The 14,712-nt window shown below is 40.0% G+C and overlaps 1 protein-coding gene across 1 annotated transcript in view; it reads left to right on the top strand.

Annotated features, from left to right (window-relative positions):
- Window positions 1-14,712, top strand: part of CNTNAP2 (contactin associated protein 2) — a 2,786,505-nt gene that overhangs the window by 2,068,540 nt on the left and 703,253 nt on the right. The window contains exon 13 of the mRNA XM_073630449.1: window positions 1,994-2,194. Within this exon, the coding sequence (XP_073486550.1) occupies window positions 1,994-2,194 (201 nt within the window). The remainder of the gene's footprint in view (window positions 1-1,993; window positions 2,195-14,712) is intronic.

Below are 14,712 nucleotides of genomic sequence, written 5' to 3'. Positions count from 1 at the left end.
CTGGTATGTACTACCCTTCCTTGGCATTTTTTGCTTGAAACTTTTTTTTTTGCTATGTTCATTTTCATTTATATGGGAAAACATTAAGCTCCATAGCGTGAGACGTATACAAACATAATATAAACAATCCTAGCTATCTCTTTCATATGACTTTATGATTTACTATCCATTGGCCTTATGCTGATCATACACAGCTTGAAGTTAGTCTGATTCCTGCTGAATTGGCCAAAATTTTAACTGTGGGTAGCTCTGATGGCATTAGCTGGCTCAACAAACTTCAAAGGAGGTGGGCACAAAATTTTCAGTTAAATAGTGACTGCAACCAATCAGATACAGTCAATGTATTTTGACAGCTGTGGGGGTAGTTGTTAGAATACCGTAGCTGGCAGGGGTAATCCCTCCATCTGTTTAACAATGGGAGAATCAAGTGATTTCTCTCAGTCAGGTTATAGGACTGATAGGGGGAACTCTAAACATGTATGGCTAGCCTTACCATTGTGGAGGACCTTGGGGTATGAGGTCAAAATAAAGCTAAATGTCATGGCAAGATGATTGGCAAGTAGTTTCATCCTGCATTAACAGCTTACTATTTAAGGGATACATTTCTCTACATAAAATATTATATATATATATATATATATATATATATATATATATATATATATATATATATATAGCTAATTTTAAAACGAATATGTATCATACTCTTATAAAAACACGTGATGGTAATAGGAACATGGGAACATGTCCGCACCAGGGACTTTGGGAGGAAGAAGATAATGTCTCATGTTGCTTAAAGTGGTATTAAAGCTGTATATATACTTTTTTTTAATAATAAATGTTATACTCATCTGCTCTGTGCAGTGGTTTTGCACAAAGCAGCTGCGATCCTCTTCTTTTTGGGTCCCCCACCAATGCTCCTGGCTCCTCCCCCTCGAGTAGTGTCCCCAGAGAAAGCCGCTTGCCCTGGGGGCACCACTGCATGTTCGCTTCCGAGCCGCTGCTCTATGCGTCCATAGGACACATCGAGCCACAGGTTGGCCCCTCACTTTCTCCTTATTGGCTCACTGCTTGTGATTGGCTATCGTGAAACATTGCTGGATCAGAGAAAGCTCATATAAGGATTGGGGGGGGGGGGCTGGGGAGGCTGCTGCACACGGAAGGTTTTTTACCTTCATGCATAGAATGCATGAAGGTAAAAAATCTTCACCTTTAGAGCCACTTTAAAGAGCAGGATTAGGTAATAACTCACCGCTCAAGGCAAACTATCCCAGGATTACACCTTCTGCTAGCAAAAGACAGGTGCAGGCTCTGCAAGTGCATAGAAAGAGCAAAAAATGGCTGGATGGCCGCACTACATTAAGACACCTTTATTGAAGTCAGATAAAATCCAAATGGTCACAAATGATCACATCAATCCCAGAGGAACAGGACAAGACAAGGCTTACATCAGGGGTAGGCAACCTCAGCACTCCAGCTGTGGTGAAACTACAAATCCCATCATGCCTCTGCCTCTAGGAGTCATGCCTGTGATTGTCAGGGTCTTGCAAAAGTCTCATGGGACTAATTAAAGAGCAGGTTTACTTTTGGGTGAGCCAGTTATTTGAAGCAATCAGCAATTTCTAATACCTCTCCATCAACACGATTTACCTAGGGTAGCTCCAGCCTTCTAACACCTCTCACTTGGCACAACCAATAAGAATCTATACAAAAGTATCCTGCTCTGCCTGTTGGATCCATAATGTAAAAGTGATAAAAAGAGCGTGACATAATCATAATTAACTTTCCGGAAGGTGGCAGAGACACAAACTGAAAGGAGGCGTTCCTAAAGTGTGAGAAATATTGATTTTGGATGAACTTACACTGAACAATAAATCCGATCATTTACATGAAAACCCAAAATCTCTGTAGATATTTCTTATGAATTTATCATCATACTAGCAGTAAACCGTAAACTTGATTTTCTCTAAGTAAGGTCTTTTTTTCTCAACAGAGGATAAAGTTTGGACTACCTTATACCATGATCTTCTACCACAAACGTCAGTTGTTGGTGCAACCAGAGAGAAGCGAGTAGTACTCCAGCTGAATTACAGCACAAGCATGGATCAAATCTCAACAATCATGAACAGTGCTGAGAAATGTGAACAATACATTTCATATTCCTGTAAGATGTCAAGGCTGCTGAATACTCCAGGTAGGACAAAAAGATTGTACATCACCTTTTAGTATCATTTGTATTATGAGTTTAATGCCTACTTGTATTCTTGTAATCAGTATACAATTCTGGTGATTGGTCAGTGGCAGCTTTCCAAGATCAGGATTATGAAAAATTCCCAAGAGTTTCTGAAATGTGATTTGCATGGGCCTTTTTGTATGACATCTGACATCAGAGTAAGTGCTATGACACCAGGTATTGGTTTACAGTAGCAACTGTATGTTGTTCCATTGAACTGTGAAATAGAAATTACTCACTTTACATTGCCAGGTTAATGAACTGAACCATTTTCATATCATAAGGTTCATAGCTCTGAATTCCTGAATGTTGATGATATAGCTTTTTTATAGAGCAACACTTTAACTGATTGTGCAAAGCTTCCCCCCAATGGCATCATGTTAAATACGAGAAAGCATTGCTTATTTGTTTCTTTAAGGTGTGTTGATAAAGCTGTGTAGTATGATTTTTTTTCACATATCATATGTTTAGATAGCAGCAGCAGAGTGTTGTACCATTTAAGCCATCAATAAAAGTAGAAGTTTGAATTTAGGGAGATACTAAAAGATTGCATACTTTCAAGGTGGGCTGCCCTCTAAAGCTTACAATACAATTTTTTTAGTTAGCCAAAATATGAAATATCCACATTATTATTATTAAGTTACATAGTCTAGTTCATGTATATACATGGGATTGTGAGCTGCATACTTCCCCCTCCCCTTACAAATAACAGCCACATATTCTCTAAAGAAAAACACAACCATTTTGGCAGAATGGCTTTACAATTTATAAAGTGAACCATTGTTTCAAATAAACATACATTTTAAAATATAAATCATTTACATGCTTAGTCAAAAGAACTCAAGCAAACATTATAAATTTAACACAATAACAAAGCCCCCCCCCCCCGATACAAAGGTGACATACCTCACAGAGTGCTTACGATGGGTGGGGAGCTCTCAGGGCAAAGGATCACAGGCTGTTTATATAATGAGCCCCAGCACTTTATTGGACACCTTTACCTGTTCACCAGGTATGTTTAAATATATAAAGGGGCAGTACAATTAGCATACATTAACCACTTGACCTCTGAAAGATAGCCCCCTTCATGACCAGGCCATTTTTTGCGATGCAGCACTGTGTTACTTTAACTGACAAATGCGTGGTCATGCAATGCTGTACCCAAATAAAATTTATATATTTTTTTCCCACATATAGAGCTTTCTTTTGGTGGTATTTGATCGCCTCTGCTTTTTTATTTTTTGTGCTATAAACAAAAAAGACCCACAATTTTGAAAAAAAAAAGGAATTGAAAAAAATCTAATTTCTTCATAAATTTAGGCCAATATACATTCTGCTACATATTTTTGTTAAAAAAATCCCAATAAGCGTATATTGATTCATTTGCACAAAAGTTATAGTGTTTACAAATTATGGGATATTATTTTTTTAAATGCATTTAATAATTACTAGCAATGGCGTTGATCAGCAACTTTATAGCAGCACTGCGATATTGCGGCAGACATTCTGACACTAACTATGTTGGCAGCCACTGACACTAATACAGTGATCAGTGCTAAAAATATGCACTGTCACTGTACTAATAACACTGGCTGGGAAGGGGTTAACATCAGGGGCTATCAAAGGGATAACTGTGTGCCTAACCAGTGTTTACATGAACTGTGTGAGGTGTTTTTACTAGAGGAAGAGATGGAATTTCTTGTGTACCTGAATCAGGGATGGAGGCACGTGTATAGGTGCCTCATTTAAAGTCCCAAAATTCCCCCCATATTTTCATATTTCTATATGTAAAAGGGATGGAGGCACTTCAATTTTTGAATCAGCAGTGCTCCCCTGCCGTCCATGCGTGAGGTTTGCCCCAGATATTAATACATCTAATTGGGGTCCACAAACTCAGGCCATTTTACTGTTATGACATGATATCTCACGACACCATTTGCGCTGCCTTAGCTTGTTCACAAGTTATGGTTGCCTACACCCTGGGCCGTCCCATGTCTCATGCCTGGGAGCTATGATGCTCTCTTTGTGCCCTTCCCTCTCCTTCTGCCCCCTTTTTTGGACAGGGAGGTTTGTGGGGTTGGTGGGTTCCCTCAATGCATTAGTGCCACGTACCGTGTCTCCGGCGTGACGTCATTTCCAGGTGCCATGGCGATGGCACTAGTTCTACATCACAGCCGGCACAGCTGGGATATGTGGGCAATGGTTACGGCAGTGATTACCACCCAGATCGGTGACCCCTCCCCACATATGCAGTGATAACATGACGCTGGTGGTGGTCTGCGTGCATGTGGGGCATATATATATATATATATATATATATATATATATATATATATATATATATTACCTCCCCGGACACAGTTCCCCCTACCACACAGTCGGATAGGCTGCACTTCACAGGAACTCCTTGCTTTTATGCTTATACCCCAGGTACTCATCATGTTATCCTTTCACAATGCCTTTTTTAATTGTCACCTTCCCTACTGTGTCTTTATGCTTTGGAACTGGTCATATTGTTTCTAGTATATTCTTTTCTTTATTCTTGTCTTCTTGGGTTGTGGTTCACCACTTCAAACCTCACTTGCACATGGTTTCATTGTCACATTGGTCATATCCTACCTTTTACCTTCAATTCACGCCATTTGTATATCACCTTATTCATGGATATTACTTTTATTCAATACAGACTCATTAAATATTCTTATTCCTGCTCACTTGCATACACCATGAAGATTGGTGATCTGTGTTCTGGGGATTCTGTGGGTGCACCGTGCTCGTGCGCGGCCCTTGACTACCTCAGCTCCCGTGAGAGACAAATCCTTCTGGCCCTGGCTCCATACTTACCTTACATCATTATATTTAATTTCATGTAAGTACCCGGGTTTGGCAATTTTGCCTGTTCCTGTTACCTCTAGTGCCATATTAGACTAACTATATCCTATACTTTGTAGATACTTTTGAGCATCCGCCCCTGTGGAAGTGTGCTATACACGAAACGCATCAGACATCTAGAATGCAGTTATATGCCTGCTAATAGGAATCAATCCAGACTCACTATCTACAACCCATGATGTTTACAATATTTATGTACCTATACAATATTCTTATGTGCCGTTCAGATGACATGTCCGTGTAGATATATGAATAATTACTTATCAATGAATTTTATACTCATGCTATCCTGATGTTCATGCACTGGGTGCATGTGTATATCAATTAATTTATCTTTAAATTATTTTTGTATAATTGTTGTGTATTTGTACATCTATTTATGCCAATTAAATGCTTTTACAACTTAACCTCCACTAGTCAATAGCCTCATCTAAAGTCTCAACCTCCTCTTTCTTGTGGAGATGTAATTTATTTCCTGCTTTGCAGGGACACAAACTTCATCCCTTCCCTCTTGTCAGAATGGCGATCTGCCTTGTTTATATAAGCAGATTTCAGTTCTGTGTCTATGCCTGATGATCGGCCGGTGCCGGTGGACATTGAGTACCCGGCACCTGATGATCGTCTTCCGCTTCTGGCAGTATATATACGTGATCAGGCACACAGCTGCCACCCTGTAGCAGTAAAACTGCTATAGGGTGGACAGCAAGCGGTTTAAATAATGATGTATTGGCGTTTCAATGTGAGGGAGGCAGCCGCAATCCCATGAAAGTGGGCCCATATAATGTTGTGCCCTCTTAACATTATATTTTACTAAACACTGCTAGTGTTTTTTTTAAGCAAAAACATAGATGTAGGCATAATGGTGTTTCAAGTCTGAGCATAAGCAACCGCTGGACGTGAGAATTAAAGTACATGCAAACCACCAAGGGAATCAGCCCACAAATATGAATTGCATAAGTTTACTACTGTAGGTCATGGTCTAGTCATACAAAGTCAGGGCTGTCTTTTGGCATAATTAAGAAAGTAAAAAAACCCTTTGAAACATATGCAAAGTTAAAGTGATTGTAAAGGCAGAAGGTTTTTTTATCTTAATGCATTCTATGCATTAAAATAAAAAAACCTTCTGTGTGTAGCAGCCCCCCTAATACTTACCCGAGCCCCATTTCTATCCAGCGATGTGCACAAGTGCCTCGGCTGTCCGGGACTCTCCCTCCTGATTGGCTGAGACACAGCAGCGGCGCAATTGGCTAACGCTGCTGTCAATCAAAGTCAGTTAGCCATTTAGGAGAAGGAGGGGGTGGGGTGCCGAACCGTGGCTCCTTGTCTGAATGGATACTTGGACCTGTGGCTCAGCTCGGGTGCCCCCATAGCAAGCTACTTGCTTTGTGGACACTCGACAGAAGGTAAGGGCCAAAGAGGGACCTGAGAAGAGGAGGATCGTGGCTCCCTGAAGTGCAAATTCACTGCACAGAGCAGGTAAGTATAGCATGTGTGTTATTTTTAGAGACCCGCCTCCCGCACTTGAAAACTAGCAAGGTGCTGCAGCCACATATAGGGAAGGTGGTGGCCTCAGCTTCTCTGTCCCTCCTCCTCTCCTTGTGTCCTGGTTGCCAGGTGACCGGTGGCTGCACATGAAAGCCAACGAGGTGCTGCGGCCGCATATAGGGAAAGCAGTACACGCCCACTCCTCTTCCTGCCTGTGAAGGGGTTAGATCTGATGCTCCAGGGCAAGAGAGTGCTCCTTTCCTTAATGGTAACTATGATCATTTTTATACCTGGCTCTGTGAGTAATAATTTATTACTGCCTCTGTGAGTAATAATTTATTACTGGCTCTGTGAGTAATAATTTATTATGGTTTGTAGCAAGAGATATACAAATAAACCGCCCCTGAATCTCTCTTACTCCACTGCGCCAAAGAAAAGCGCAAAACTATATAAAAGATGTGTAAATGAATACAAAAAGTGTGTACATACACAGTGTACAGTGAAAAAAGCTGCCACTTAAATAAATACGTAAACTGATCACAATCCCAAAACTATACCTCTCACATGTGTACAGATAGAGATAGCGGCGCTAATATAAAATTGTGTAAAATAATGGGTCAGAGCAGCATAATGCCTATGACCCTCTACTTATACATAAAAATAATAATAGTGTCATGAAAAATATTATTTTTATCACGAAAAGAAATTTCTTTAAAACCCAGTGAAAAGTGTCACTATAAATAATAAATTACAAGAAATGAATGAATAAGTTCAACAGTTGTTTTTCAATCTTCTTGTGTGAAAAATCTTCTACTGTTCCACCACACCACCGTGATAGTGACTCCACTCCCTCTGAAGAGCGCACTCACCAGATTGTATAGCCTCCCACTCTCATGTTCGGCAAAACAGCAATTGAACCACACCTGGGTTGCATGTGATAAACCGTGAATCCAATCAAGCCAGCTCCATATGTGAAAAAATGAATAAAGTGCTCCACATAGCGTGATACCATTTTGACAGATTTATTAAAATCACTTCAAACACACTTCAATGGTTCCACTCACTTTTAAACTGAAACATAAAAGCCTTTAAAAAAAATCCACAGCAAGCACAGCAAGCAACAGGATCAGTGATCCAACGGTGCACCGTGGTCACAGCGGACCTGAAGTGTAAACTGGTGTATCTCTCACCCAACCTTCTAAGGTCCCGCCATCCGATCGGTGTAGTCCTCCTCAGACAGCGGCATCTAATGTCAGTGCAATGGAATGCCGTGTAACCATGCCCAAGACATGTTTCGTCGAAAAGACTTCTTCAAATGGAATCCCATCTGTCAAATAAATCTGTCAAAATGGTATCACGCTATGTGGAGCACTTTATTCATTTTTTCACATATGGAGCTGGCTTGATTGGATTCATGGTTTATCACATGCAACCCAGGTGTGGTTCAATTGCTGTTTTGCCGAACACGAGAGTGGGAGGCTATACAATCTGGTGAGTGCGCTCTTCAGAGGGAGTGGAGTCACTATCACGGTGGTGTGGTGGAAGAGTAGAAGATTTTTCACACAAGAAGATTGAAAAACAACTGTTGAACTTATTCATTCATTTCTTGTAATTTATTATTTATAGTGACACTTTTCACTGGGTGTTAAAGAAATTTCTTTTCGTGATAAAAATAATATTTTTCATGACACTATTATTATTTTTATGTATAAGTAGAGGGTCATAGGCATTATGCTGCTCTGACCCATTATTTTACACAATTTTATATTAGCGCCGCTATCTCTGTCTGTACACATGTAAGAGGTATAGTTTTGGGATTCTGATCAGTAATAATTTATTACTGGCTCTGTGAGTAATAATTTGTACCTGGCTCTGTGAGTAATCATTTAATTCTGGCTCTGTGAGTAATAATTTATTACTGGCTCTTTGAGTAATAATTTGTACCTGGCTCTGTGAGTAATAATTTGTACCTGGCTCTGTGAGTAATAATTTATACCTGGCTCTGTGAGTAATAATTTATTACTGGCTCTGAGTAATAATTTGTACCTGGCTCTGTGAGTAATAATTTGTACCTGGCTCTGTGAGTAATAATTTATTACTGGCTCTGTGAGTAATAATTTGTACCTGGCTCTGTGAGTAATAATTTGTACCTGGCTCTGTGAGTAATAATTTATTACTGGCTCTGTGAGTAATAATTTTTTTTGCACCTGGCTCTGTGAGTAGTAATTTGTACCTGGCTCTGTGAGTAATAATTTATTACTGGCTCTGTGAGTAATAATTTGTACCTGACTCTGTGAGTAATAATTTATACCTGGCTTTGTGAGTAATAATTTATTACTGGCTCTGTGAATAATAATTTATACCTGGCTCTGTGAGTAATAATTTTTACCTGGCTCTGTGAGCAATAATTTATACCTGGCTTTGTGAGTAATAATTTATTACTGGCTCTGTGAATAATAATTTGTACCTGGCTCTGTGAATAATAATTTGTACCTGGCTCTGTGAGTAATAATTTGTACCTTGCTCTGTGAGTAATAATTTATTACTGGCTCTGTGAGTAATAATTTGTACCTGGCTCTGTGAGTAATAATTTGTACCTGGCTCTGTGAGTAATAATTTATACCTGGCTCTGTGAGTAATAATTTATTACTGGCTCTGAGTAATAATTTGTGCCTGGCTCTGTGAGTAATAATTTGTACCTGGCTCTGTGAGTAATAATTTATTACTGGCTCTGTGAGTAATAATTTGTACCTGGCTCTGTGAGTAATAATTTGTACCTGGCTCTGTGAGTAATAATTTGTACCTGGCTCTGTGAGTAATAATTTATTACTGGCTCTGTGAGTAATAATTTTTTTTGCACTTGGCTCTGTGAGTAATAATTTGTACCTGGCTCTGTGAGTAATAATTTATTACTGGCTCTGTGAGTAATAATTTGTACCTGACTCTGTGAGTAATAATTTATACCTGGCTTTGTGAGTAATAATTTATTACTGGCTCTGTGAATAATAATTTGTACCTGGCTCTGTGAGTAATAAATTGTACCTGACTCTGTGAGTAATAATTTATACCTGGCTTTGTGAGTAATAATTTATTACTGGCTCTGTAAATAATAATTTGTACCTGGCTCTGTGAATAATAATTTGTACCTGGCTCTGTGAGTAATAATTTGTACCTGGCTCTGTGAGTAATAATTTATTACTGGCTCTGTAAGTAATAATTTGTACCTGGCTCTGTGAGTAATAATTTGTACCTGGCTCTGTGAGTAATAATTTGTACCTGGCTCTGTGAGTAATAATTTATACCCGGCTCTGTGAGTAATAGTTTATACTGAAACCCCAAATCACCAGCCGCCCAGACATCCCCCCCCCGCCACGAACGCCTCCAACCCACCCCCCACCCCCGCGCGGGCTGCTCAGTCTAAAATGCCCGGGCCTTTTTTTGGGCCTGGGGGACAGTGAAGAATTGGGAAACTTCAGCAGATGTCAAGCAAGGGACCCAGCCAGTGGAGGTGATTCTTGCAGAGCATTATTGTGTGCCAAGCCAGGGACCAAGCAGGCCAGTGGGGTGCAGCTTGAAGAGTGTCTGTGAGTGTCAAGCTAGGGACGCAGCAGGGACGCGGGGGTGACGCGTGAGAAAGATACTTAGTGGGATAATTGGTCTGAGTGATAGACTGGGAGCTCAGTTGAGTGAAGATCTAAAAAGGAGATTTTGGAGAAAGTGAAATAGTTCATTACAACTGTTCAAGACTGTTGCCATAGAAGACAGCGTTTTTACATATGCAGACGTGGTTCCCTGCATGACTGTCTACCTATAGAAGTCTCGGAGTCTGCTAATTAAAATTGCAACTACTAAAGGGTGTCCTGGCCTCAACCCTCTCTCCCACAGTTCTGTTTAAGAGAAAATAAATCTCTTTGCATTCAAGAAGTGTCGGGCGCCCATTAATCTTCCTTACATTGCACCCACCATGCCTCGTAACCCACTCTACGCAGAAGGATGTCAGCAGTCCCTAACTCTGGAGGTCACCATTAGGCCTGGAGAGGCCTGGGCTACTTGGCTACATGTGCTTATATCAGCTGCAAGTTTTGAATTCAATAAAGGAGTTACAACACTTATATGGTGGTATGGCCCCTTAAAAATTGCCAGCACATAATTCAGGAAAATCTTGCAATGATTTTGTTAGAAAATCTGAAACTTGTGCCTGATACAAGTAGTTTTATTTCCACCAATTTAAAAATCTGTCACTGTAGTTGCAACAGATTCAAAAAGATTTACCATCAATTCACAGATAAGCAAGCAAGTAGTACTTAAAGTGACACTAAAGTCTCAGTTTTCTTTCTTTAAAAATAACAAACACGTTATACTCACCTGCTCTGTGCAGTGGTTTTTCCTCTTCTTGTGTCCCTTGCCGGTGCCCCTCCCTCCTGCCAAGTACCCCCACAGCAAACAGCTTGCTTTGGGGGTACCCGAGCTGAGCTGCTGCTCTGTTTGTCCATTCAGACACGGATTCGGGTTTCGGCCCCGCCCCTCTCTCTCCTCATTGGCTCCATGACTTTGATTGACAGCAGTGGGAGCCAATGGCCATCTCAGCCAATAAGGAGGAAGAGTCCCGGGCATCCGAGACACTCCTGCAACATTGCTGGATCAAGATGGGCTCAAGTAAGTATTAGAGGGGCTGAGAGGGGCTGATGCACACAGGAGGTTTTTTTTATCTCAATGCATAGAATGCATAACATAAAAACCCTTTTGACGTTACAAACACTTTAAGACCAATTATTAGTTAGCATATAGAGAGATGTCAGTATTCAGTGGTGCATTCTGAGCTGGGAAGCTTTCATAATTATAACAACTTCCTGCACAGGACTCTTTGGTTGTTTTGACATCCCAGCCCTATTTAGCTGCCGTACGGGGGCCATATTCCCTGGCCAACAGTTGAAAGTACAAAGGGGTGGGGATGCAGGCTATCATCATTATCTAAGTAAGGCAATCTGCCAGGTAATCTGCTGGATAACTTAGCTGAATAAGGCTGGGGATGAGTCAGTGGTTGGTAGGATGCTGTTGGCTGCACCGCCAACAGTGTCCTAGCTAGCATTGGGCTGAACATCCATCAAGGATAGATAGTCTGCATATGGACACGCCGAACCACAGTACTGCTTCCCTCCAAGTGACAGAGTCATATGCCTGTTTCCGAAAGGTACATGAATCTGTTGCCCACACTGACATTTTTATATGGAGGAGTGACGGAATTCTAAAGAGTGTGGATGACACTGTTTTATGAATTCCAGAGTGATTAATATAGTGTTTACTGATGTTAAAGAGGCCATGTCACCAACTTTAAAACATTGCAGGTAAAAGCATGAAAAAATAAGTATTTTACATGCTTACTTGTGGTGTTTTTCCTTTCAATAAATTATTTTTTGTTCACTTGCAATTGCTGGAAATTTTTACTAGTCAGTTCCCTAGAACATCCCCCTATCACCTGGCATGTCATAGGAATGTCTAATTATACTCTGCACTGGCCATGGTCCTCCAGCCCTCCCTTCACCTCCCTATATAAACTTTTATGTAGCTGTGGGGGAAGCAGCAAGTGGGAATATTATAAAGTGCCACTGATATTGCTGGGGCTGCTGAAATCACAGCCAAGATGGTGGTGATCTGCAGCAGTCTTGGGGCTTTTGGATGTCTACACACTGGAGGCTTTTATGGGAAAATAACATGCATAAAATACATTAAATGCACATAAAAATGTATAGGAATATGTTTGTTGAAATGAATGGCTCGACAACAGGGTCTCTTTGTGTGAGCAAAGTTATTAAAACCAGTAGTAAATTTACACCTTCAGTTAATATTCAGCTTAGTTTTCAGTGCCATGCTTTACATTTTTAGAGAAGAAGGTATTTATTAATGTTTGCAGTAACTGGATTTTTTTTTCATCCAGTTGTGTATAATGAACAGTTAAACCTTCTCATGGATCAAGCCACACAAATTAAAAAGGCATACAAATTTACTAAAAAAAAAAAAAAAAAACCTATAAAAGACACAAAAAAGATGAATAGATCAAATGTTTCTTTCAAAGTTTTAATGAAATTTTGTAGGCAGAATATATAGTATAGGCAAAGGAACCTGTGAATGCTAACAAAGTGTTACATAATGCCTTGCCAGTTACTTAGTACAAATGTGTTCAACCTTTTTCGGTGTTGTTAGTTATAATTCAAAGAAGCATGAAACTACCCTGAAGTGATTGAATAGGTCTTTTGAAGACATCAGGGGGTCCTGTCCTGTTTAAGCAAAGCAGAAGGTACCATTGATCCAGAAACAGACTTGATTGCTGTTACAAGAGATGGAACCCTTGCTTCGTTGGAGTTTTGATTTTGCATTATGCTATAACATGCACACATCTTCCATTTTACACTGTCAGTTACCAATCTGAATATGCCCCATTATCAATACTGACATTGTTGTGCATGACTAGGTTAATAATCACATTTGAACTGATTCCTTGATTTTTTTTTTTTGCTTGGTCTATAAGAGGAATTTTGGATTAGAATTTAATATTTAATTTTGCTTGTTATTTTATGCATTAGTTATTTTTTTCACACAGATTTATAGATTAATAAATAGCCTGCCTAGTGGTTATCGATATGTAATGTACAACCCCCCCCCCCCCCCTTTCTCCTCCAAATGCACACACTCATCATCCCTTGTTTCTGCCATTCAATACCACTGCCTGGAGATGAAAAAATACCTGGTACTTCCAGGTATGAGGAAGCATTTAGTTCACTCCCCTTCTTCCCAGGTGCCAATGTTAGTGCTCTGTATTTGGGCATCAAGGAACTCAGTGCTGACACATGGAGGTGGAAAGTTCATAGCCTTGTGTAAGTTCCAGATTATGACCACAGGCCATGCTTACAAAGAACTTCCTATCTTGCTTCCAGTGGCTAAATATAGTAGTTGGGAGCAGAAAGGAAGATGAGTATATACAGCTGGAGAGGCTGGTAGTTAAAACCTGTCACTTTTCCTTGCATGTGTAAACACAGGTTAACTTTATGATCACATTCACATATTAACGCATGTAAAGTGTGACACATCTATTATACCTCGCTGCAACTGCACTGTAATAAAATGCATATATTGTATGTGAACATAGTCTTATCACATGGATTAGGAGAGAAAGGGACCCTAGGCAGGATAGTAGCTTTACCTCAGACCCTCCCAACCGACGACCCAATGGACATTGATAAAGATTGCAATAGGCACAAAGAAGATGTCCCATTTCCTTTGTCTGTACTGACATAACACCTTCCTGTTAGACACCACTACCTACAAGTGCATCCTTTGTGAAATGACTGATGCACAGCTCTGAGCAACTGCACTATCTGCCTGGTTTACTACCCATGCATGAAAATTGTCACTAGACTCCCTGGACATTCAATGGCCTTAGGATCATAGGTTGCCTTATGGAATATCCAGCCCTGTGCCTTGTTGGTATGGTGTAAACTCAACAAGTCGTAAGAAAGCAGTATAAACACTTTCCTTCCCTTATCTTAACCTCTTGCTGCACAGGTAATGTATGTAGTGTCTTGAAAAAGTATTCATACCCCTTGAAATTTTTACACATTTTGTCATGTTACAACCAAAAACGTAAATGTATTTTATTGGGATTTTATGTGATAGACCAACACAAAATGGCACATAATTGTGAAGTGAACGGAAAATGATAAATGGTTTTCTAAATTTTTTTACAAATAAATATATGAAAAGTGTGGGGTGCATTTGTATTTAGCCCCCCTGAGTCAATACTTTGTAGAACCAACTTTCACTGCAATTACAGCTGCAAATCTTTTTGCATATTCTACTTTGCAATATAGCTCAAGCTCTGTCAGATTGGATGGAGAGCGTCTGTGAACAGCAGTTTTCAAGTCTTGTCACAGATTCCCAATTGGATTTAGGTCTGGGCTTTGACATGACCATTCTAACACATAAATATGCTTTATTCTAAACCATTCCATTGTAGCTCTGGCTGTATTTTTAGGGTTGTTGTCCTGCTGGAAGGTGAATCACTGCCCCAATCTCAAGTTTTTGCAGACTCTAACAGGTTTTCTTCT

This window comes from Aquarana catesbeiana, linkage group LG05 (genome assembly GCF_042186555.1).
Source record: "Aquarana catesbeiana isolate 2022-GZ linkage group LG05, ASM4218655v1, whole genome shotgun sequence".
Taxonomy (NCBI): Eukaryota; Metazoa; Chordata; class Amphibia; order Anura; family Ranidae; genus Aquarana; species Aquarana catesbeiana.
This window is presented reverse-complemented; position numbering and strand designations above follow the sequence as displayed.